The sequence below is a fragment of the Mustela putorius genome, unplaced genomic scaffold, assembly GCF_011764305.1.
Source record: "Mustela putorius furo isolate JIRA1106 unplaced genomic scaffold, ASM1176430v1.1 tig00003858_pilon_pilon_pilon, whole genome shotgun sequence".
NCBI classification, from domain to species: domain Eukaryota; kingdom Metazoa; phylum Chordata; class Mammalia; order Carnivora; family Mustelidae; genus Mustela; species Mustela putorius.
In genome coordinates, this window is record NW_025422010.1 from 54,040,231 (window position 1) to 54,066,032 (window position 25,802).

Genomic DNA, 25,802 nt, shown 5'->3' on the forward strand with positions numbered 1-25,802 from the left:
AGTCTTGGGGTGAATGGGCCTCAGGCCAGGAAGCACCCGTCATGGCTAGAGTGTTTCTGTCACAGCTGGGATCTTTCCTGTTGAATCACTGTCTCTGCCATCCATGCTGAAACAGCAATCTTTGGAATTTTGAATATGGTGTTGCCAACTTGAATGTTTCCCATTTGCTCTTTTTAGAAAGACAGCTTATTTTCTTGAATAGAGATTAGGTTTGTAAATGTGTCCTCATTTGCAGGGAAGAACTGGGCACGTCTCCAGAAAGCGCTGGCCATCTCAAGAGTCTCCTGGATGCAGGGCAGCTCTGGGTGGCCTTTAGAGGGAGTTCCGTCTCAGGGCTGTCCTTTCTTCCAGGCGGATGTAGAGCTGAATCACTAAGGACACAATGGAAAGGGAGGGGCAAAAGTGAAGCCTTTATATTTCCTCTTCAGGGACACAACTCACATCACACCTGCCAAATTGTCCACTGCACCCTGGAAAGCAAAAAAGGTAAAGAGAAGTATTTCTGTACTTCATTATTTTAGCTATGCTTGTTGTCTCAGAGGAGCAGATAAGAGTAGTAGAATACGGCAGTTGGACAGGTGTGTAATGAACCAAATGAGCATGAAGATTATTCTTTGATTGAGTGTGGCTTTTGCTGATCTCTTGATGAATATATTAACATGTTTGTTAATACATTAACATTGATGGTGTACATTTTTTAAATCCTTGAGGCAGGCTGACTTAATTTTCAAACCTCTCATTTGTTTAGCAAAATAGATCTCTGTTGATATTTTCTACTTACTAATAAGCCTTATTTAGAGCAGAGCTTGCTACACATGGCTCTGGCCTCTGTGTGCTGAGACTTTTCTTAGTTCCTCAGAAGACCTTGGCCGCACTGCAGTGGTCTTATTGATAACTAGACATGTTGGAAAGAATGCCTTACAATGTTCTGTTCTCTTGCAATATTTAGTGACAGTATCCCCCTTTAAGATACGTTTCTTCCTCACATTTCCTGAATAGTTCTTTTTTTCTAGAAATCCTCCTTCTTAACCTGGAAGGGCTGCAGCCTTGGGCATCCTTTTACTGTTTTTCTCCCATGAGAGCTTCCAGATGACACATTCCTTTTGCTTGGGAGGGATTTTTCTGTGTCTGAAAGCAGACAGAAGTGTACACTAAAAGAAATTTTCTGCCATTCCCCTTCCTTCTTTGGGAGCTCACTTCAGAGTCCTTCCATGGGTCTGTGCATCTGCAGTAAGGCTCTGTGTGACTTGGGACTTACGTCTTTCATGGTGTCCTCTTTTCTTAAACCAACTGCATAAATTAGACTAGAAGTTAGACTAGAAATTGTAAAATATTTATACTGTTGATTTCTCTAATGCATATCCATTATTGCGTGATTGTGCAAGACATGGATCATTTCACGGATAGGTTTTCCCTGCCCTCAAGGAGTGCTAAGTCTAGTGAGGAAGACTAACCTATTCAGTGAATAAGAATCTGTATATTCATCCACACATTTGTGTGTCAGTGTCTCACAAAGACAACCACTCAGGTCTAGAGGAAACAGTCAATTAAGGTTATTGCATAAAATCCACTGAACACAAGATTAACGTGGATACTCTGTTGTGCTAACAGCCAAAAGGGTGAAATTTCAGAAAATGGATGATGAAAGTAGAGCTCTTAAGAGTTAGGTTAATGATAGTGAAAACTCTGTCTTGCAAATAAATGTGCCAAATACCAAAGGTCATGCATTAATTCATAGGATATATTCCCAGTAATTTTTGAGAAAAACCTAAACCTAAAGCTTTTCTTCTTGGTGCTATGAATTAAATGCTTGAAGAACTAGAAGATCTTATTGCGAAGTGAGGAAAATAATACCATATTTTAATAAGCATTAACTATTAGAGTAAACCTATTGATACCTCGTATCTTAGGCTAAGTTTCTTAATTTTTCTGGTAAGATGGTATCCTTATAAAATAGGGATAATAATGGTGATGCCATAAAAATAAAACCATTTTACCTAAACTAAAGCTTATTATCTGAGTAGTATCCAATGGCAAGTGGAAAGAGCATGGATTTCAGAGCAGAGGGGTTGGTGTTCAAATCCTGGCTCCCCCACTTACAGTGTGTGAATTCCCAAACCCTCATTGTCTTGTCTTCAAAACTGGGGTTACATGATCCATTTTGTAGGACTTACATTCTGAATAATGTATGCAGTGCTTGGCACATACATGAAATTTGCAATTCAGTCATTTCCTTTACAAAGTAATCTTGTGTAAAGGGGTGTGTGTGTATTGATGCCCATCATAGCTCTTTTGCTGATGGTGTAGAGGAGGAGTCCATTTGGGTGTCTGCCTCTGGGGAGTGGATAGGCAAAATGTGGAAGCAGAAAGACACAGTACTTACAAACAACAGAGGATGTTTCCAGAGAAACCTGGATGAGTCTTAAAAATGTAGTACTCAGTGAAAAATAAATTATTTAATGTAAGCACATTTATGAAAATGAAAAATGCATAAAATAAGGAAACATTTTTAAGGACACATGTAAATAAAAGAACATGCTTTAAACAAATGATAAGTGTTGTCTGTGGAGATGGAGGAGAAAAGAAATGAATTGGGTTGAAGTCAATAAGCAAAGAAGAGAACTGTGGCCCAATGATGGCTGTGCGAAGAAAACCAAGGGGTATGATTACTTCAGTCCTCTATGCTTGTGGTTAAAAAAGAAGAAAGAAACAAACAGATTAATAATAGAAGAGTGCATAGGATGCCTGGGTGGCTCAGTTGGTTGGGGGACTGCCTTCGGCTCAGCTCATGATCTCGGGGTGTTGGGGTCAAGACGGCATCAGGCTCCCGGCTCAGTGGTGAGTCTGCTTCTCCCTCTGCCTCTCCCCCTGCTCATGCTCTCTCTCTCTTTTGCAAAAATAATTTTTAAAAAGTCTTTAAAAAATAAAAAATATAATGTAAGAGGGCATGGCTCACATAGGTGATCTATCAGTATATCCCCGCATCCTTTCCCTAGGTGCCTCCCTAACTGTAGGGCTACTTAACTCTTCTGTAAAGGCAGGCTTTTTATAATGACAATGTGACATAGATTTAAGAAGAATAAAGTTTACATTTACTTCTGAATCTGAAATTGCGTTCTAGATCCTGACCCCATTAGCTAACTCTATATACTGAAATGCAGAATGCAGTATGAAGAGAGTAAGGTTTGGACATGCTTCATTATTGGACCAAAATCAGTTTCTTATTAAAGCAACAAAAAAAAAACTTTCAAGGATGTTATTATTATTAGACCTGTTACAGAGAACTCTATTACAATTAACTTGAAGAACGGAGTTCTATTAAAGGTATATGCTAATATTTTCATTAAATAAGATTAGTAAAACTTTTGTGTTATGTACCTTACAGTCCAGGCTTATTATAATATAACTTCTAGGCTCTGTTATACTATGCTGGGTGGTCTGGTCTGATGAATGGAATAGGCAGCGTCTAGTCCTTAATGATTATTTTAGGAGAACCAACTTCAGTTATAGGGATGTGTCATCACCATTTTTTTGCCATATAAATTTGGTGGGTTATTATTTTGAAAGTCCATGAGTGACATGTTTCCTTTCAGTCTCTCTCTGCCTGAGAGGTGCTGAGCTGGGCACTCTCCTCCCTGCCCCAGATCTGAGGCCTTCACCCTAGGCCTTGGCTTTGTTTGGCTCATAAGGTGCAAAGCCCTATGTTTTAGTGACAGGTGTGTCACTAACGCCTAAATCAGTAACCCAACAGTGTCACACCCCAGAGAACACACTTCCAGTGAGCTCAGCTCAGATATGTACTGTCTGAAAACAAGGCAAGTTAGTAACTAAAATAAATATACCCAGGTGGCGATAATAGCCTGGCTGTCTGTCATAATAGCCTGGAGAATATAGGTCTAGACTTGGGTTCTACAAGAGTGCACAGCTATTATCTAGAAGATGAGAGGAAGAGGAATGAATTTGTTCCATATCGCTGGGGCACTAAATGAGGGAAAAAATGTAGCTGGGCTAGAAATGTGTGAGTGTGAGGTAGGTAGGCTAATTGGTTCTAGCAGACATGGTGTATAAAGAAATCCTGAAAGAAATCCTGCAAGTAACAGAACATTCAGTCAAAACGAGTTAAAGTATAAGGAAACATCATCTTACACGACAAGAACTCCCACGGCAGTACAGATCCAGGACCAGTTAATCTGTCTACTCAGTTAATCCGTCTACTCAGTTAATCCATCTACTCAGTTAATCTGTCTACTCAGTTAATCCGTCTACTCAGTTAATCCATCTACTCAGTCAATCCATCTACTCAGTTAATCCATCTACTCAGTTAATCCGTCTACTCAGTCAATCCGTCTACTCAGTTCTGTCCTCCTTTTCACTCTGCCATCTGACTTACCCTTGGGCTGGCTGCGTCACAGTCACACAATAGCTGTCCTGACAGTAGTCATGTGAAGACAAAACAGCTCTGAGAAAGAGAGGGCTGGCTTCCCCCGTGAATCTTTTATCAAAGGGAGGCCTCTTCTAGAAGCTCTGACTTTTGTCCTTACTGGCAAAAATCCTGGCACCTTCAGATCTTTAAAATTCTATTTATTTCCCCCCAAACTTGAGTGAGGATTAATTGACAAATATTATATATTTAAAGGGTACAATGTAATGATTTTATACACATCAACATTGGGGAATGTTTCCCAAGATTACATTCTTCACCTTACATAGTTAACTGTTTATTTTTTCTTTTCCTTTGGTGAGAATGCTTAAGATCTACTCGCCCCAACTTTGTACTACACATTACTGTATTATTAACTGTGGTCACCATGCTGTACATTATAACCTCACAATTTCTTCTTATAACACCAAGTCTGTACCTAATTAGTCACTAATGTGGGATAGAGAATTATCTCAATTGGCTTTAGCCAGTCAAGTCTTGCTTCTGGGGCATGGAGCAGGCATGAAGGTGAGAAGCCTTCTCTGAAGTACATGGCTAAGTGGAAGTTGCTTCATGAGATCTGTGTTTTCTTAGCAAAGAAGAAGGGAAGGGAAGAGCTGAACAGCAGGCATTCAGTTTTTTTACTGAGCCATCTAGGGAGAATTTGAAGGTATCTGGAAATAGAAAGGTGTTCTCCTCCTATGAGGCTGTGAAGGTAGACTGTCTAGTGGGACAGCATATTATTTGGCTGAGCTTGTGTAACTTGAAAATTTTTCTTCTTCTTTTATTTTTAACATTTTATTTATTTGAGAGAGAGAGAGAGAGAGTGCAGAGTGGGGGACAGAGGCAGAAGGAGACGGAGAAGCAGACTCTCCGCTGAGCTGGGAGCCTGATTCAGGGCTCAATCCCAGGGCCCCGAGATCATGACCCAAGCTGAAGACAGATGCTTAACTGACCGAGCCACCCAGGTGTCCAAGCTTGAGAATTTTTCTGTGCAAATTCCAGGATGGGGCGGGGGGAGTCTGATGGTATGGACGGTAAGAACACAAGAACCTAATTCCTTCTGCTCTTTTGTGGCAAACAACTTTAAATGTACACAAATTGTAGTGAGACAGCTTTGAACTACTGGTCGAAAGGAACAGAATCTTTATTCATTAGAATCTGCAACTAATCCCCACCTCTGTCATTTACAGATTTCTCGAAAACTAGAATATGTAATTTTTCATGAAACAGTGTGCCCAGACTCTTAAATTCATGAAATTAAGTAACTGAACCCCATAGATTATCTGTGTTTCCAAGTAATATTCTTGGATTTTTTTCTCCCATCTGTTCTCAGGTAGTGCTGGGCATAAAATGGATTCCCTCAGCACAGCAAATGTTGAATTTTGCCTTGATGTGTTCAAAGAGTTGAACAGTAACAACGTGGGAGATAACATCTTCTTTTCCCCACTGAGCCTGCTCTATGCTCTAAGTATGGTCCTCCTTGGTGCCAGAGGAAACAGTGCAGGGCAGATGGAAAAGGTATGGAACACAGCTAAGATTTCCCTGTAACGTAGAGGACTTCTGTGTACCCCTGTGGGTCAGCCAGATGCTCACATCCTTATACCAAGGAAATTCTGCCGTCTTGTGAAAGGAGAAACGTTTGGGAAAATCGTATTTCTTAAAATGAATAATGGCTTAAATAATGCAATAGTGATAATACAAATATCATAACGCATATAACACAGTCCCTTCCCTTCGGTGCTCTCATGCTTTCATTTCTGCAGTTTACTTTTTCAAGATTCATAAATGACAGAGAACATATGTGAGGTACATAAACCTTAATGACACTTTAAAAGCTCTCAAGTTTTTAAAAATATTCATGAGGACATTTGAAGCTCATAGGAGCCCTGTGTAGCAGGTAGGGGTTAGTATCTCCCTTTTACAGAGGGGGAAGCTGAGAGAGACTGAGAGAAAAGGGGTGACTTTTCAGGTTACATAGGCTGATATACAGTGATTTTTCCATTTAAATATTTTTAATTACTATGGAAAATCTCGATAAACATCACTTAACTACTCCTAGAGGACTCACATACGATATTATTGTTTGCCCTTTATTTCTTTACTCCATATTTGGATGCAATTTCATGATTTTCTTGCTCTCAAAATAGGTATTGTACTGGGACACCATGTAATGTTTTACATGAACCCCAGATGGTCACTGTCCTAGTGAATGGCCCGAGACTGGTGGGAGGGGGCAGAAGAGCCTCGTGGACAACAGCTCCGTCCCTGAAGACTGGCAGATGGTTGTCAGGGAACATCTCTCGAGCTCATTTCCCAAGCGTGAAACGAGATGATCCTGTCCACTTCTAAAGCTCAGTTGAGAGGGCTCAGTAAGATGTGGAGGCTGAGTTCAGTACTAAGAATATGACTGAATGTTAGCTGTTACTGTTGGTCTTTATCTGAAACGGAGAAACAGACACTTGTAAATATCCACATTTATAGACTGTATGTTGCTTTTGATGCCCGTCGATCCCTGTTTTTCTTTTCTAGGTGCTTCACTTTGATCATACTTCAGAGTCATTAAAACCAGAGTTCAGGGACTCAGCTAAGGTATGATAATATCATTGCTGTGCTCTCAAATGCTCTTTAACATAAGAGCACCAAGAGATTATAGTGCAGGGGTTGAGTAACAGCCTCTCTTCGGCCCTTAAGGGACTTAGCCGTGTCTCCCTTGATCCACTCCTTTGGTCTTCCCGATAATCGCTATGGCCTATAGAGTTTACATAATGATAATAATGTCAACAATGCTGATAAAGTCCCTCAGATTTTATCATACCATTTAGGGTCATCCTTGCTCCAACTTTCTGTTCTTTTATGGACTGTGCCCTATATCTCCATATGGATTTGAGTCTGCCAGCCTCATCTATGGAGTGGTAGATTTTTTTCAGTGGGGGCACTGAGAAAGGACACTGATGCTTTACCTTATAGTTAGTCCCCAGGAAAACAGGGCCTGATGTTGCCCAGCCTACATTGCCTGGGACCATGATACCTGCTCTTTTCTAGTAGGAGAATTCCTTTTGAAAGTGAAATTGTATAGAATTCACATATGAAGATGGTTGTGTTTCATCGTGATTGAGAAAACACGTGAATGCATATAGGTTCACAGAATACTTGCTTCACAGAACTCCACCTGTGAGGAATTGAAGCTTGTAGTTTGGGAAACTTTTCTTTAGGGAATGAAGGTGTACAGCTATAATGTCCTTGAGTTCAGATGCTTCAGAGCTGTAGGTCTAACAGAATTGATGCTTCAGAGCTGTAGGTCTAACAGAATTGCTCCTGTGATGGGTGAGTAAGGTCTGTTCAGTGAAGACCCATTGGGATCTCTTTTTGAAAACTGGTGCTTTTGGATTAACCCACTGAGGCCAGCAATTGCTTATGTGTTTTGCAATAGCTTACAATTCTGCATACAATCTGTGAGTAAGGTCACAGCGTGCTGAGATTATTGTGCTAGAGGAAATCTAGAGAAGGAACATGACTTCAACTCTCCAACTCCTTGTTTGTTCGTATTCTCTACGCTTTTATTCAGAGGCAGTCATCTTGCTCTCTACTTACTGTTTTCATGTATGTATAACCCTCTGATGGCAAGAAATCAAGCAACTTAATACTCCATTCTTTGTTTACTGATGCTTCAGTGCAGCCAAGCTGGAAGGATTCATTCAGAGTTTGGAGTCTTAATCTCTCAAATCAACCAGCCAGACTCTAACTATACCCTCAGCATGGCCAACAGACTCTACGGGACAAAGGCAATGGTGTTCCATCAGGTACGTTCATATGGAATGCTGGGCCAATGCTGTCTCGGCATCCTCTAACTATCACACCATAAAATAAGTAAAGAGCAGGAAGAGCCGCGTGACATTCATCTTTAAGAGATTAAATTTGAGCTGACTTAGAGTTTCAGTGAAATGGTTTTGCCAAACTCTCATTTAAAGTTGTGAAATATCACATAAAAATTTTATTTCCCCCCAAACCACCAAAGTTGCCCAAGAAGCAAGTTCAGGGAAGAATTACAGATACACACTCACACATGCCATGGGGAGACCTGGCTCCCCATTAGACCTCAAACAAGCAAAATGTACTCACTCTGGTCCTTACTTGGGTAATCACTCTAGATCTCAGTTTTCCAATCTAGACTGTGGGGCGGTAACTCCCATTTGTCGGCTTCGAGAGATCAGAGTACTGCAGCTTGCCTTTGTGCTTCGAGTGTTTTAGAATGAAAAATGTCAATGATATGACAGAAGAAACAACCAAACATTTCTGAACATTCCTTTTGGAGAGCTTTTTGATTTGTTTAAATCCATTTGTTTTATTAAGATTAAGTACATATGGATTTTGCTTTCTTGCAGACGTACACACACGAACTGCTTTTGTCTCTGTGTTGTAGATTTTAGAAAACACAGAGCAGTAGACTTTGGCTTCCCTTACACTATTTTTTGCCTGATTGCTCTTTCTTTTACAGCAATATTTAACTTGTTCTAAGAAATTCTATCAAGCCATACCACAAACTGTTGATTTTGAACAGTCTCCAGAAGAAACGAGGAAAACTATTAATGCTTGGGTTGAAAGTAAAACTAATGGTAAGAATAAGTCCCACATGTGTCTCCAAACTTTATTTGCACTGTTTGGATAGGCTGCCTGAGTCAGCGCTAACAAGGAAGCTGAGTGAAGTCCTGGACCCAACCTAAGCAGGTCAAGAATGGAGGAAATGGAGTATTTTGGAATATTTGTAAATATCCTTTACAGTCCTTTGTCCTAATTAGAAGCTAAGCTCAGTGACTCTGAGAATAAGAACACTATTTCTACTTCACAGAAGTGTTGTACATTCTGCAATTAAATTTAGTTAAATTTAAATCTTTCACGATTTTAAAATAAACCTTCTAATTATCAATTTTTAAAAAAAATTGGCAGGTTAAATGTTGAGATTTAAAGATGTGTCCATTTCATTATTTAAAAATATCCAGTTAAGGAAAGATTTAAAGAGAAACAAGTGGAGAGAATACTATAACGGATCCTCATTGACCCGTCACTCAGTTGCAGGATTTATCACCTAAAGCCAATCTAACAGCTATACCCTCGCGCTTTTCCCCTTACCTCTTCCAGGACAGAGTCCAGAAACCATCTTTTTATCTTTTTTTCAGGTTGTTTCCTTTCAAAAATATAAGTTATTTAAAAGAAAATACCCCTGCATAAGATGGGATGGGGAGGGAGACAAATCACAAGAGACTCTTAATCTCACAAAACAAACTGAGGGTTGCCGGGGTTGGGGGGGTGGGTCGAGGGGTAACGAGAGGGTTATGGCCACTGGGGAGGGTATGTGCTGTGGTGAGTGCTGTGAAGTGTGTAAGCCTGATGATTCACAGACCTGTACCCCTGGGGCTAATAATACATTATAGGTTAAAAAAAAAAAAAAAAGAAAAAAGAAAATACCACGGCACCATTATTTAATCTATAAATTTAAAAATAATTATTTAATATTAAGAAATAGGCAGTGAGTTTTTGTATTCCATCAATTGTCTCTTTTTTTGTTTGAATCAGGACCCAAATAACATTTATACATCGCAGTTGGTCAGTATGTTTCTTACGTCTTGATGTTTGAATTAAACTTTTTTCATTGAAATAAATATAGAGAAATTCACACATTCTATGTTTGCTGTTCAGTTGAATCATCACAAAGAAAATAATCACAGAAGTGAATGCCCTCAGGTAACCTCCCTCCCCCTCTGCCAAGTCAGAGAAATAGAAGGGCACACTCCACGGCTGCTCTTGTGTCCCCTCCCAGAAACTAACCCACCCTATTGCCAAACATTAAGACTTCTCTAACTTCTTTACTGTATATTAGTTGTGCCTATTTAAATATTTCATGTAATTAGAATCATAAAGCATATATTTAGGATTTTTTTAGGTTAACATTTTATTTGTGAGAGTCATCCATGTGGACTACAGGTTGGCATGATTTGCTCATTTTCACTGATACCAGTTTTGTTCTCTGAAAATACCTAATATATTTATCCATTCTACTGAGTCTTAATGAACACTGGGACATTTTTAGTTTGGGTCTCTTACGAATAGCACTACTATAAGCATTTTGATACACATCTTTTGGTACATATATCGTATGTAATTTTTTTGGATGGACACCTTGGAATGGAATTGCTGATCATAGGTATATATATATATATTCAATTTTAGTAGACATCGGTTTTCTAAGGTGGTTTGCCAATATACTTGCCCAAGCAATGAATGAGAGTTTTATTTATCCCTCAACTGTGCCAACATGTGTTAGTCTTATTAACTTTAGTCATTGTAGTTAGTTTAATTTTAATTTACATTTCCTTTATGAATGACATCATTGGACATTTTTCATACACTTCCTATCTTCCTTTGTAAAGTGCCTATTTGAATCTTTTGCCCATAGGTAGGGATGGTTTGTCTGTTTTTTTCTTATGCATTTTTAGTAGGAGTTACTGAATACATGTGTTGCAAGTAATTTCTACCATTTTGTATCTTTCCTTAATGGTGCCTTTGATGAATAGAAGTTTTTAATTTGAAAGGAGTAAGATTTACCAATCTTTTCCTTTAGAGTCAGTACCTTAGCATTACTTTTAAATAAACCTTTGTCTACTCCTAGCTCATGAAAATACTTTTATACGTTATCTACTAGAGCCTTTATTGTTTCACTACAGTCAAGATTCATTTTAAAAAAAAACCAAACCTCATTCCACTCCATATGGACATCTAGCTGACATAGGGGAAGAGGATCCTTTCACCATTACATGGCAATGTAAACTTTATCATAAGTTAGATGACCATATATGTGTGGGTCTGTTTCTGGGTTTAGTGTACTCCATCTGTCTATTCTCACAAAAATACCACAATTATGGTGGCTTTACAATACATCTTAATAACCAGAAGTGTTAAGTTCAATGTTAATCCTCTTCTGGGGCTGCCTTGACTTAGCTTCTTGGTCTTTTGCATTCCATATTCATTTTATTTGAATATAGTTGAATATAGTTGTTAACAATGTTAACATTAGTTGCAAGTTTACAACATAGTGATTTAAGTTTATACATTATGCTCTGCTATGTCCACCACAAGTATAGCTACCATTTGTCCCAATTCCTTGCTATTACCGTATCCTTGACTGTATTCCTTATGCTGCTTTTTATTCTCTTGACTTATTCATTGCATAAGTGGAAGCCTCTTTCTCCCTCTGCCTCTCCTCTGGAAACCATCAGTTTGTTCTTTGTATTCATAGGTCTGATCCTGCTCTTTGTTTGTTTATTCATTTGTTGTTGTTTTATGCAGTCATAAAAAGGGACGAGGTCATGCCATTTGTGACAACACGGATGGCCCAGAAGGTATTAATGCTGAGTGAAATAAGTCAGACTGAGACAGGCAACTTCCATATGATTTCACCATAAATGGAATCCATACACCTTTTTTAAAGTCAACTTATCAGCTTTTGTTAAATATACTGGTTGAAATTTTATTTGGAATGATATATATTGAATCTATAGATTTGGAGAGAATGGGTGTGTTTATAATATTCAGCTTCTAATTCATTTCCATGAAGTTTACTTCTGTTTATTTAGGGCCTCTTTAATTTTTTTCAATGACTTTCTGTATTTCTCTATTTAATGTCTTATATGTATTTTGACAAATGGTTTTCAGATATTTGAAGTGTTTACTAAATTTTAACTAGTATCAATTATTTCAAATTTTATATGTTGTTGATGTAGAAATATATAATTGACTTCTGTATATTAACTTTGCTGAATTCTCTTAATTCTAGTTTATATATTATTTCAGATTTTCTATAAATACAATCATTTCCTCTTCAACCTTTCTTCTTTTCTTACTGGTTAGTGCCTGCTGTTGAATAGAAGTACTAATACTGGGCATCCTTATGTTATATCTTGTTTCTGGATTTATATCTTGTTACTGAATGGTTTTAATAATAAAAATTTAAGTGTAATGTTTGTTGCAGATTTTTAAAAAAAGATTTTATTTATTTATTGGATAGACAGAGATCACAAGTAGGCAGAGAGGCAGGCAGAGAGAGAGGGGGAAGCAGGCTTCCCACAGAGCAGAGAGCCAGCTGCGGGGCTCTATCTCAGGGCCATGAGATCACGACGTGAGCTAAAGGTAGAGGCTCACTGAGCCATCCAGGTACCCCTGTTGCAGGTATTTTTGTGAACATTTTTTTCAGATTAAGGAAGTTTCTTTTTATTTCTGTTTTTCTAAGAATTTTTGAGACAAATGACTAACCACATTATATTAAAGCCTTTTCTATATCTATGAGCTATGATTCTCCTTTATTATGCTAATTTAGTGCATAGTGCATTACATTAATAGATTTTTTTAGTGTTAAACCAACCTTTTAGTCCTAAGATAAACCAAACTTGGTCATGGTATATTGCACTTTTTGTATATCACTGAGTTTGATTTCTTAATATTTTCCTTAGAAATTTTACACCGGTGCTCATGAAAGAATTTGAACTTAGTTTTTGTTTATTGAAATATTCTTGTCAGTTCAGGTACAAAGTTATACTCACTTCATGAAACTAGTTGGCAAATGTTTCTGCTCTTTTTCTAATTTCCAAGAAAGAGTTTATGTGAGGTTAGTGTGCATTTTTCTCCTTTAAATGTTTGGAAGAATTCACTGGTGACCCTCTGTGCCTGGTGTTTTCTATGTGGGAAAATTTAGAGATTTGGTTTCTCTAGCATATAGAGGTCTACTTATATTTTCTTTTTGTGTGTGTGTAAGTTTTTGAATTTTCTTTCAAGAAATATGTCCATTTTATCTAAATTTTCATCTGTATTATCATAAAATTGCTCATAATAGCCTTATATTATCTTCTTTATGACTTTTGGATATATAATATTGTCTTTTATTCCTGGAAATATAAACTTGAATTTTTTCTTTATCTTAATTAGCCTTATTATAGATTTATAGTTTTTTAGTCTTTTCAAAGAATTGATTTCTATTTTCTCTAATATAGATTTTTTATTACCTTAATATTTGTGATTATCATTTATTTCCTTATTTTTACTATCTTGGTATTAAGTTGCTATTCTTTTTCTAGTTTCTTGAGATGAATAATTGATTTTCAGATCTTTCTTTTTTAATGTACATATTTGAGACAATGGATTTCCTTTTAGGTGTCACTTTAACTCCATTCACAGTTTTCCATTTACTTTATTTACATTATTACTCAGTTCAAAATGTTTTTTAATTTTCATTGAGGTTTCTTCTCTGAATCATGGGTTATTTAAAGGTGCTCTATTTCCAAAAATTTGGAAATTTTCTAGTTGTTTTTTAGTTACTAATTTTTATTTCAGTTCTTTTGTAGTCAAAGAACATAGTAGTTCAATTATTTGAAATTTATTGAGACTTTTTACAGCAAAACATGTTCTGATTTTGGTAAAATTTTCATGTGCACATAAAGATAATGTCTATTCTTTACTTATTGGGAGAGATATCTTATCTATCTATTTATTTATTTATTAAAAAGATTTTATTTATTTATTTGTCAGAGAGAGAGAGAAAGAGAGAGTGTGTGTACAAGTAGGCAGAGTGGCAGGCAGAAGCAGAGAGAGAAGCAGGCTCCCTGCTGAGCAAGGAGCCTGATAAAGGGCTCAATCCCAGGAACCCGGGCTCAGTAAAAGGCAGTACCTTAACCAACTGAGCCACCCAGGCATCCCTGGTAGAGATATTTAATTTTATTGCTGGTAGAGATATTTAATTTTATCAGGCCAACTTTGTGTTTGCATACCCTTGCTTAGTTTTTTGTCTGCTTTTTTTTTTTTTTAATCATTTACAGAAAAAGCTGTATCAAAATCTTCCACTATGATTGTGGATTTTTCTGTTTCTCCTTTGTGTTATGTGCAGTTTTGCTGTGCATTTTTTGAAGCTGTGTTATTAGGTGCATAGATATTAGCAGTTGCTTCAGAAACAACCCAGTGTAGAATTTAAAAAAAAAATGTATTCAGCTTTCCTTATAGTTCTTGCCAGGGATGTTGATCTGTCATAAACTGCATTCTTATTGCCTGAAGACATCTCTTTACAACTTTTTTGATATTTTAATAATTTCTCTTTTGATTTTTTATTAATTTCCACACCTTTTCTTTCTTACAGAAAATTCACTGAAGGAAACAAATATTTGCCTGCATTTTCTTGTAGTCTAGGTGATGATGACTACACCTTGAAATGTCATTTAATAATTTCCTCTGTTGTTATATTTCTCATAAGTTGGAAATTAGACCTAGAAACTTGTTAAGATTCTAGTGGTTTTTGCTTATGTGTTTGTTTTTTACTTTTGACAAATATGCTTCATGGAGGTGCTGTGTTTCCATCAGGAAAGAAATAATGTCTGGGTGCACTCCCTTTTTTATGATGTTAGTATCCTTTGATGATAATTGCCTAGGTCCATTATTTCATTAGGAGTTATAAAGTTGCAGTATTCTAATTTTTGCATACCTTCTTTATAAACTGGAATATTTCTATATGAGAAACTTCTCCTCATAAATTATTTGGTTATTCTAAGTACAGTTCATATGAGAAAAACAAAAAAAGAATACTGAATTCTTTCTCTTTAATACCAGTTTCAAAACTACTTTTTTTTAAAAATTTTATTTATTTATTTATTTGTCAGAGTGAGCACAGGCAGACAGAGTGGCAGGCAGAGGCAGACGGAGAAGCAGGCTCCCGCTGAGCAAGGAGCCCAATGTGGGACTCAATCCCAGGACGCTGGAATCATGACCTGAGCTGAAGGCAGCAGCTTAACCAACTGAGCCACCCAGGCATCCCTCAAAACTACTTTTTATTCCTTCTAGCACCCTTCAAAGATAGAGTTTTATTTTTTTTTTAAGACTTATTAATTTATTTGAGAAAGAGGGGAAGGCAGGGGAGAGAGGGAAAGAGTCTTAAGCAAACTGTGCACTGAGTATAGAGCCTGATGTGGGGCTTGATCTCACAATCCTGAGATCATTCTTTAAACCAAAACCAGGAGTCCGTTGCTCAACCAACTTTACCACCCAGGTGCCCCAGCCACTGAGTTCTGTTTTTAAGTATCCTAATTTTAAACATTTTGAGATGTTTCAATTTATTTGCCCCTTTTAGTCAGGAGTCATGTCTTTATATTGGCTCCTAAGTTCTTTCAACACTACCCTGCAGAATTTGATTGCTTTCTCACTTTTCAATTTGACCAGGGTTCCAGGCTCATGTCCTGCTCTTGACCTAGAATTACTTACTTCTCAAGGGGATCCTGAATCATTTTAATGAGTAATGATACTTAGAGACCATAAATCTGGGTACAAGAGTACCCATTGAAACTGGCTTGGTTATTGTTTATAGGACTTCTCAGTGAATATATAACATATATATATATATATATTCATATATATATATTTTAGATGAAATATAGCATAATTTCTTACTGATATGACCAGTTCAAATACAGATTCATAGGATTTTTACTTCACGCCCCCTTTTTTTATCTATTTCTCTTTTATCTTGTGTCAAAAATTCCAGATTCCAGTGCCACCAAAATTATTTCAAAATCACATCATTTAACATAAGTATGGTCTCAAAGCAAGAATACTAATAAAATATAACAGTATCTTAAGATATTTTTTTCAGTTCTTTCTGTCCTTAGGCTATATCTACCCAACTAGAGATGTACCAATTACCATGTTGAAATAATCTGTCTCTGCGTGGTTGTGCCATGTTATCATTGTACTAATAGTTTCTGAGGTTTAAGAATGTAGACAATCATATTCCTTCATATAGGAGAGAATTAGATTTATTGAGTAACAAAATTAGGGTGAAATAAAGTATTAACATTAAAGTATTAGAGCTAATTGCATTTATGAGGAACATGTCAGTGATATAAATACTTTTCTGAGAATTAAAGACCACATTTCTAACATATTTGTATCTTATTATTTCACTTACCAGTGATAAACTCTCAACAGTATTTTCTTGATTGGTGGATTGATGTTATTCAAGCTTAGTAATAGATGAGCAGGTTAATATGTATTTATTCAGTTCTTTGTATTAAGTTGGAAAATGCTTAGAAATGTCTACAGATTTTTCAGATCTGTTAATTTAATTAGAACAATAGTGGAAAAATTAAGCTTAGAGTCTAATGTTCTGGATGTCCCTATGTTTCCAATTGTAAGATTATATTCCAAAAATGTTTTATAAATTGCAGTGCACCAGAGTGCACCAAGAAGGCTTGGTGTTCAATCCAATTGGTATAGCTGATTGTATATTTTGTATAAATTCTGATTTTCAGGTATGTATTTACTTTAAGTCTTGGTATATACTTGAAATACACTAATTGCTAGGACATTGTAAGAATGATCTTTTGAATACTTAAAATATTTAGGTGTGGTGAGGTGTTGGCAAGTATAAAGCCTGATAAATATTAGAAGGAAGCCATAAGAGATTATTAATATTTTTTAAATAAGCAGTAATGTATAGAAAAGCATTGGGTATAACTAGGTATAAGACAAGTTGATCATTAGTTAGTATACTAAGTACTCCCTAGATGCCATCTTCTGATTAGAAATGACAAAATATTCAATTCTTGGACATAAACTTCATTTGACAAGGATAGTCTTGATGGCCAGGAGATAAAGTAGTTCTCCCGGCCTCTCAAATTTATAACTGACCTTAAAAAAGAAATGGTTCCAAATTTCTAGTCACTATTCAACTCTGTTATTAATAAACCCAAGTTCAAATCCAAATACATTATCTGGGTTTTTTTTTTATTATTATTATAAGGAAAAGTCACAAACCTCTTTGGAAAGGGAACAATCGACCCTTCTTGTGTAATGGTCCTGGTGAACGCCATATATTTCAAAGGACAATGGCAAAATAAGTTTCAGGAAAGAGAGACAATTAAAAGCCCTTTTCAGCTGAGTGAGGTAAGTATTTTGTTTTCAGACTAATGACAATTTCCAAAGAATGCAATAATCATTTAAGGACAATTTAGAAAGTTTTAGTGAAAATACTGGTTTAGGTTTCCATAGGTTTCTTTGTGTTTTTTTATGAATTTTATTTTCATTTTTCCTCATGAGGTGACAGTAACCTTTCTCACAGGGCACCTAACTGGAGCCTTTGGACACTGGAGCCATCCTGCAGAGAAGAGAGCCTGCTCTCTCCTCACTCTTCCCCTATCCACGCATTCTCTCCACATATGCTGTGGTTATTATCTCAGCACAATAAAACTATCTATACGGTTTTTCTCCTAGACAGTCTCCAATTGGATTAAAAAAGAAAATGATCCTATGATGTTATTTTTCCATACAAATCACTTTAGGTGGTAATGTTGGCTTTGTTTTGAGAAAACATTATTGTTATTATATATATTACTATACATATGTATTTTATATACAGATAATTGTATATATCATTTGAGCTAGTTAGGCTCTAACAATGGCTTATTTTAAAATAAAAAACAACCTTTGCAAAGGGAAGTAATAAAGGGTTACTTTATTGTTTATATTTTCCCCATGCCTTTAGTGTTTTTTATTTTATTTTATTTTATTTATTTGAGAGAGAGACACACACAGCAAGAGAGGGAACACAAACAGAGGGAGTGAGAGAGGGAGAAGCAGGCTTCCTGCCGAACAGGGAGCCCAGTGTGGGGCTGGATCCCAGGACCCTGATTCATGACCTGAGCGGGAGACAGATGCTTAATGACTGAGCCACCCAGGCGCCCCATCTATGCCTTCAGTGTTAATGCAGATATTCATATTAGGCAAAAGAATCAGTATATATGCATGTACAAGCATATATGTAACTATTCTACCTAATTACAACCTCTTTTTAAAAAATAGGGTAAAAGTGTGTTTGTGGAAATGATGTATCAAACTGGAACATACAAATTAGCCTTCATAAAGGATCCGCAGATGCAAGTTCTCGAGCTGCCTTATGTTAACAACAAACTAAGCATGATTATTCTGCTTCCAGTAGGCACGGCCAGTCTAGAACAGGTAAAGAATGCTAATGTGCAGAGTACGCATGTGTGCTTGAATCCCCCCGCCATATATGTGTACCCTGTGACAGTGTGCTCAGTCCCTAATTCAGTCACACTCTGGGTTCAGTGGGATTGCCCCAGGGGCTGTGAGAGGGAGGGGGACCCTGGTCCCTGCCTTCAGGACAGTGTATTTTGGGGGAATAATTTATTCTTACACCCAAGAGGGCACAAGGAGGCAAAAGTGCCATCTTGTACAAGTACCACACCTACTGGTTACTTGACACCTGAGAAACATCATTCCGTAGTAATGAAATTGTAATGCGACTTAGGGTCTTAGGCCACAGAAGTCTGATTACGCCATCTTCCCTCTCAGGAGCAGTTTTTCCAGCCCAGTTATGACATGCTTGAGCTAGCCACTCTTATTAGCATCCTGGTTTTGTGGGGGAAATGAGTGCCACAGCCACTGAGAACAGGACATGGTGGTGGCAGGAGTTTGGGTCTAACCCCCTATCCCTGGCTGCAGCCAACGCTGCCCGGCACAGAAACACGCAAGCCACTGATCCGAGTGACTACACTTCTACCCCGGCCTTGCTGGGTCTTCCCAGTGTTCTGCTGGAGTGACAAACAGTTTCTTAGGAGACCAGCCGTGCTTCTGGGATCTTGGGGAAGCTGAGCTATGCCCACAGCTGGGATGGCCACAGTCAGGGGTTTCTAAGTCAGGAAGGAAGTGCCTGCTGGAGATTAAACAGTATGGCAAACGGGTGGGGGTTAGGGAAGGCTTCTTGAAACACCTGAGTTGGGATGTATGCATTTGGATCTCTAGGAAGAGAAGCATGGCCATGGCCATGAGAGCAGGTGTGATACTGGTGTGGCCAATTCAGAGGGGCTTGGACCTCTGGTTGCCTGTGGTGAGCTGCCGTGGGGAATTATTTGGAGGCAGATAGCATTTTGGAAGCAGTTCAGAAGTGGTCTTTATCAGCTTGTGATACATTCATTTATTTGTTCATTTATTCATTCCGTACCAAACATTGTTTACTCTATGTTGAGAATTCTAGTGGGTTCTAGAACACAGACAAATGTGTGGTTTCAAAATACAGAGTTACAAATATCACATAACAAGTGCCATGATAAACTCTGGTGAAAGTCTCATGTAAGCAGAGAGAGTAGAGAATGAGGAACTCGGGAAGGCTCCTAGGATAATCTCAGTGCCTCACTGGAAGAGTGGAAGTTGAGTAAGTGGAACAAGAGTACTCTGTTGTTCTAACCAGAGCAGAGAGCACATGCAAATGCCCTAGAGGCCTGAGGCCCAAAGTGGATTTATATCATGAAGTCATGGTAACTTGGATGAGGGAAGATGAGGATGAAGGAGAAGACAGTTAGGAAGAAAAACCACCTTTACTTTATACCTGATGGTATATCGTCAGGATGGAGAACAGGTGGCCCAAAGTTTTCAACTTTCATGGTCAAACGATGGGGTCTTAGATGCCATTTTGGAGCTGTGGGGAGGGCTGGCTGGAGGGTTTCAAATGCCCAAGGGGAGAGCTTACACAAGGTTATGGCACTGGGGGGGAGGATGACAAGTGGGATGTGAGGCTGCATGGCTAGGTGGGAGCATGAAGGGGCGTGTAGAGCTGAGCTTCAGGGGTGTAGCGGAGGAGGGGGGGAAGCAGAGCAGAGCGAGTGGATGTTGGCGTCACAGAATCCAAAGTTCATAATAGAGGGTGCAGCGAAATGTTTCACGTTTGGGAACCAAGAGGGAGTGGTGAATTCACCCAGGACACGCAAGGACTCCAGAGGCCAGAGAGGGAGTGTAGGTGAGGCCTACATGCTGAGGGAAATAAAGCAGAAGACTGTAGGATACACATTTGAGACCTTGAATTAGAAAACGTGGATAAAAGATAGTAGAACAGGGAAGATGTGACTGAGTGTAAGATTCTGTTACTTTTTTCCAGATGGGACTGGAGCACATTTTCAAAGTAGAAAAGAAAGCAAGCAATACATTGAATCATTCACACTGGGACTTATAAAACAGACAGCATTTAATACAGAGAGTATGTGTTTGGCTCATGCGGACTCATCTGTGTTTTGTCTCTCAGATAGAGAAGCAGTTGAACATGAAGACATTTTACGAGTGGACCAGCTCTGCTAACATGGTGGAGAGGGAAGTTGAAGTACACATCCCCAGATTCAGGCTTGAAGTCCAGTATGAGCTAAATTCCCTGCTAAATTCTCTAGGCATGACAGATATCTTCAGCGAGATCAAAGCAGATCTTTCTGGAATATCACCGCTTGATGGCCTGTATTTATCAAAGGTCATCCACAAGTCATATGTGGATGTCAGCGAAGAGGGCACCGAGGCGGCAGCAGCCACTGGGGACAGCTTCCTCGTGAAAAGACTCCCCATCCGGACTCAGTTCCTGGCAAACCACCCGTTCTTGTTCTTCATAAGGCACAGCCATACCAACACCATCCTCTTCTGTGGCAAGCTTGCCTCTCCCGAAACAAACAGGCTTGAGCAAGGTGCAGAGTCCTAGAGGAGGTGCAGGGACAAACCCATGACGAAAAGCAGTTCATCCCCCCACACCTCTGTACCTCACTTTGCTCATCTGCAAAATGGGCTTATGGTCTCTCTCAACTTATACCTTGGATTGGTGAACCTTAAGATTATGGAAATCATGGAAGAACATTTACAAAAAAGATCCTCTAGTTCTCTTGTCTTTGGAGCCTCATTTAAGTGTTATCTGGGTGACATAATCAAGTCAATGAGACTAATTTGAAAGGGTTCAATTTGTTTGACTTGTATATATCCATGACCTCTTGAATAAGTGACCAATCTACTACCTTCAGAAAACCAATTTCAGGGCTTCAACTTTGATGGGATTTTTAAATATTGTAATTTTTCTTGTATGTATAGATGGATCATGAATTTTACTTCAAAATTCTGTATTTGCTATAATAAATACATAAAATGCTTTCAATTCTTCAAAGATTTTTAATAGACCACAGCAATTAAATGACTTATAAAGGCAGACTAAATAAGGAGAAGTCTGATTGAGTGAACATTTTCATGGGATTTTTGGTCAAATATTTTCAGCCTTTTGAATAATAGATTTTCTCTTTGCCTCTCTCTCCCCCTTCCTTTGTTCCTTGCGTCTTTGCTTCACTCGTTTTCTCTCTCCTTCCTTCCCTCCTTTCTCCTTCCCTTTCTCTCTCTCCTTCCCTCCCTCTTTCTTTTTTCAATAATGCAGTGAGTTATAGTGCAGAGTAGCAAAAACCAGAAATCAGATTTTTATTAAAAAAGGACTTTTATTTAAAACATTTGAAAAAACTTCTTAAAGAGAAGTCCTTCTTGTTTTCTATCCGACATGACACGAGGTAGTAATCAGATAATAATGGCCATGATATATTTACTGCTTTCTCGGTGCCCTCTTGGTAAGTACTTCCTTCCAGAACTCTCTTAGAGATGTGAGCAAAGCAGAGGATCCCCTCAATTCTCCCTTCCCTAACCTGATCTTGAAAGAGGCAGTCCAAAATCAGCCAGTGCTTCCCTCCTGAGATGCTGGGACACCCTCTTTTACCATTGGCAGGGGTGGCAGCTGACGATAGCTTTTCTTTCCCATCAGGGCACTGAAAGAAGGGGCTGACTTTACTCTCAAATAATAAAGATGTTATAAAGTAGCTGTCTTGCTGTTTGTGCTCTCCTAGTGATCCTTTATAAGCCACTTTGGCCTACTTCACAGAACACCCCAGTGGTCCTCAGGCACAGGAGTGTTTAGCTGTGGTACAGTGGAGAGACTTGAAGCAACAGTGATGGGTGGAGAAAAATAAGAGTTGTCTCTTGGCATCTACTTCTCATTTTAAACATCCTGAAGAGACAGAAAATGGAACCAGTCCAGTAAATGCTGGGCCCTTTGACATGAACCTGGCATGGGCTATGCAGGAGCATGGAGGTATCACTTGGACCAAGCACCTTGGGTGTGACCATAGCCGAGCTGCTTGGCACTCATGTGGCAGCCTCCATCTGTTGAAAAGACTCAGAATGACTGCCTACTCCCAGGCTGCAGTCATAGAACCCCAGAGTCCTCTTGAAGGAATGGGAACTGAGCGTATGGTCATCATTTAGAGTCAAAGCAGGGAATACTTCTCACAGAGGGGCCTTCAGAAACACTAGTGTGAGTCCTGGGCTCGGAAAGGAGGGCTCAGAGAAACAGCGACTTAATCAGCCTCCAAAAGCACAGCTGGGAGGGGTGCTATAGTCAGGATCCTGAGCCTCTTTATAGGATGGAGCCAAGAGCTTTTTAGGGCACCCAGCCTGGGATGGGGAGAGCACAGCTATTTTCACTCTTCAAAGAGCTAATTTTATGTGTAAAAAAAATACATACTATATATATATGTATATATATGTGTGTGTATGTATATATATGGGACCTGGATAGAAATTTCTCCAACGAAGACATCCAAATGGCCAATAGATGTGTGCAGAGATGCTCAACATCACTAATCATCAGGGAAATGCAAATCAAAGCCACAATGAGGTATCACCTCATACTTCTTAGGAAAAGGAAAGAGAGGACAAGTATTGGAAGAGATATAAATAAAAAGAAAACTTCTGCACTGTCAGTGAGAATGTAAATTGGTTCAGCCATTACAGACCGCAGTACAAAGTTTCCTCAGAAAATTAAACATAGGACTGCTGTATGATCCAGCAATCCCATTTCTGAGTTACATATCCAATGAAAATGAAACCAGTATATGGAAGAGATATCTGCACTCCCATGTTCATTGCAGCATTATTCTCAACAGCCAAGACAGGACAACAACCCGAGTCCATCACTTACAGCCTTGAAACTATTCAATATGACACCACACTGGAGAAGACATGTCCTTATACATCTGTCTAATCACATAGGATGTACAGCACAAGGAATGACTCCTAAAGTAAACTATGGATTTTAGTTAATAACAATGTATCTAATTAATTATCAATTTAACTAATAATAATAATAATAATAATAATAAATATAACAACAACAGTATTGGCTCACTGATTACTGTAACAAATGTATGACATTAATGCCGGATGTTAATGATGGGGAAATTGGGAGGAACAGCAAAGGAGGTAGGTGGGAAGTCTTTTTGCTTAATTTTTCTATAAACCTAAAATCACTCCAAAAAACGTAAAGATTAGTGATTGAAAAAAAAAAAAAAAGAAGTAGGGAGGAAGATCTCCTTTACCTGGATTTCAAAAACAAAAAATTCTCTACTTTTTTCTTAGATATTTTCTGATAGTCTTTCGTTTTCATTTCTATCAGTTTTAGTCCCTTTTATACTTAAAAGCTCTTCTTAGTTTGCCAGTGGTCTTTTTTTCCCCTTCTTATTTCAAGAACACTGAGCCTCCAGATGAGTGTTTGGTATATACAATGTCACAGTGACTCAGAGAGAATTGCTGCTTTCCTAACCACATTTACATCCATAACTCAGTGCACAGGGAAGCACTAAATAACATCAAACCAGAATCTGAGTCATTGTGCATCAGTGGGGCATAGAATGTCAAACTTCTCTTGGGTCTCTTTGCTCTGAGTGGTCTTTGTCATGTGAAATTGCTGCAAAATTAAAAGGCAAAGTGAAAAAAAATCACCCCTGGATAGTGGTCTGGAGATAGATTTGTCTGTGTATTATTTACTGGTAAGTATAGCTTTTTCCCTTTACTTCATATCTGTCATTTTTTTTTTTCCTCAGAAATTTTCAGGAGCAAAATGGAATGACAGAAATGAAGGCTTAATGGAGACTGCCTTGGAAAGGGGAATCCCCGCCCTCAAACTTCTGTATTGAGGAATCTAGTTCCTTCTCCCTGTGCTGTCCTTGAAGTGCCTGGATTAATGGTGACTATACTCCTGGTATGACCGGCTCAGGCCTGGTTTACCTCTGTTGCCCTGGTGTGCTAATCAATAGCTTCCTATTTCATACTCCGAAGTGTCCTGGTTTGGATGATTTAGATGATTAGTTATATGGCTTTCCCACCTTAATGCCACTGGATTTATGTCATGGTTTGAGGTCATCCTATGGTGTAAGTTACCTAAGGCAACAGAGAAAGAGCTGCTGGTAGGAGGCTCTGGTTCTTCCAGTAACAACAACACTAATGCTTGACCAGCTCTTGATCTCTGCTTTAGTGTCCCATGTACCTTTGATTCTCTTCCAGTAAGAACCATCCCTCTTGCTCTGAGATCTTCTGGGGGGAGTTACTCTTTATATGTCTTATTCTGAGAAAAGCTTCTCCTTTTATTTCTTTCCATTGTTAACATTTGTTTCTTCTTTGTGTCAGTAGAGAAAGCAGCTCAGTGGGGTACCCAGCCTACACTCAACCAGACCCAAAGGACATATACCTCCAGCGAACACCAGATCTGCTGCCCAAGAGTGAATCACTTTAAAAGGTTTTTGTCATTTCCTTATTCATTGATACCCTGGTTCATTTCTTGAAGAAATATTTCTTGAGCACCTACTAAGTTCTAGGCCCCATGTCAAGCCGTATGTATATATATATAACAACTACCAAAAAAGCCTCAGTACTTGTCTTCATAAATAGAGAGGACAGACTTCAGAACAGTAATGGCACCTGGGTTCTGGGCATTGTGAGAAGCTGTTATGGGCAAGGACAAATGATGAGGATGGGGTTATGGATGGAGGCCTCCAAGTGGGGAGCACTATATCCTTTTCAGGGAATGAGGACTTTCTTCTGAGGAAAATGACTTGATGAGATTAGCATTTTGGAAACATCACTTGGGCTTCCAAATGGCCATCTTTATAATGGGAAAGATGCATTATAAGCTACATAAATTATAATACAAAGGAACATTTTCCATGTTAATAATCATTTTGGAAGAACTAGAAGAGTTTAGAGGTGTGGACACAATGATAGCTCATGGTTTATTTTATTTTGTTATATGTAGATAGCATCTTTGACAATTTAGGTGTGACAATGAAGGCGCCAATAAGATGCTTAATTGGGTGATGGAATTGTCCAGTAATGTGGATGTGAGTCAGAGTCTCACTCAACAGCTCTGAGATGGCCATGCCAAGAATCCCCTAGCCTAGTCCCCAAACATCTTTGACTATCAATGTGGAAAAGACTGTGTGTTAAGAGGTAATAAGGCTGTTGGCTGACATTTACCAGACTGGGATTTGGCAGGGTTTCCAGGTTCTACATGTGTTCTATGGATTTGTTTTTAAAATACTGCTTTCTATGAACGAAATCTTTGTAAGGTCTTGTAGCGCGTACACTGGACTAACAGACTCTTTCTGCACTTGATCTCACTGGTTATTGTGGGTCCTTCAGAATCCCACCTCCTTCCATTGTG

At 38.4% G+C, this 25,802-nt stretch overlaps 1 protein-coding gene across 1 annotated transcript; it reads left to right on the forward strand.

Moving 5' to 3' along the window:
• The first annotated feature begins 449 nt into the window (after positions 1–449).
• On the forward strand, positions 450–21,442 carry SERPINB11 (serpin family B member 11). Its single transcript, XM_004745606.3, has 8 exons — positions 450–486; positions 5,757–5,941; positions 6,953–7,012; positions 8,095–8,223; positions 8,919–9,036; positions 17,250–17,392; positions 18,308–18,463; positions 20,544–21,442. The coding sequence occupies exons 2-8, from the start codon at positions 5,774–5,776 to the stop codon at positions 20,979–20,981; spliced, it is 1,212 nt and encodes a 403-aa protein (XP_004745663.1). The 5' UTR covers positions 450–486; positions 5,757–5,773; the 3' UTR covers positions 20,982–21,442.
• Positions 21,443–25,802: the final 4,360 nt, after the last annotated feature.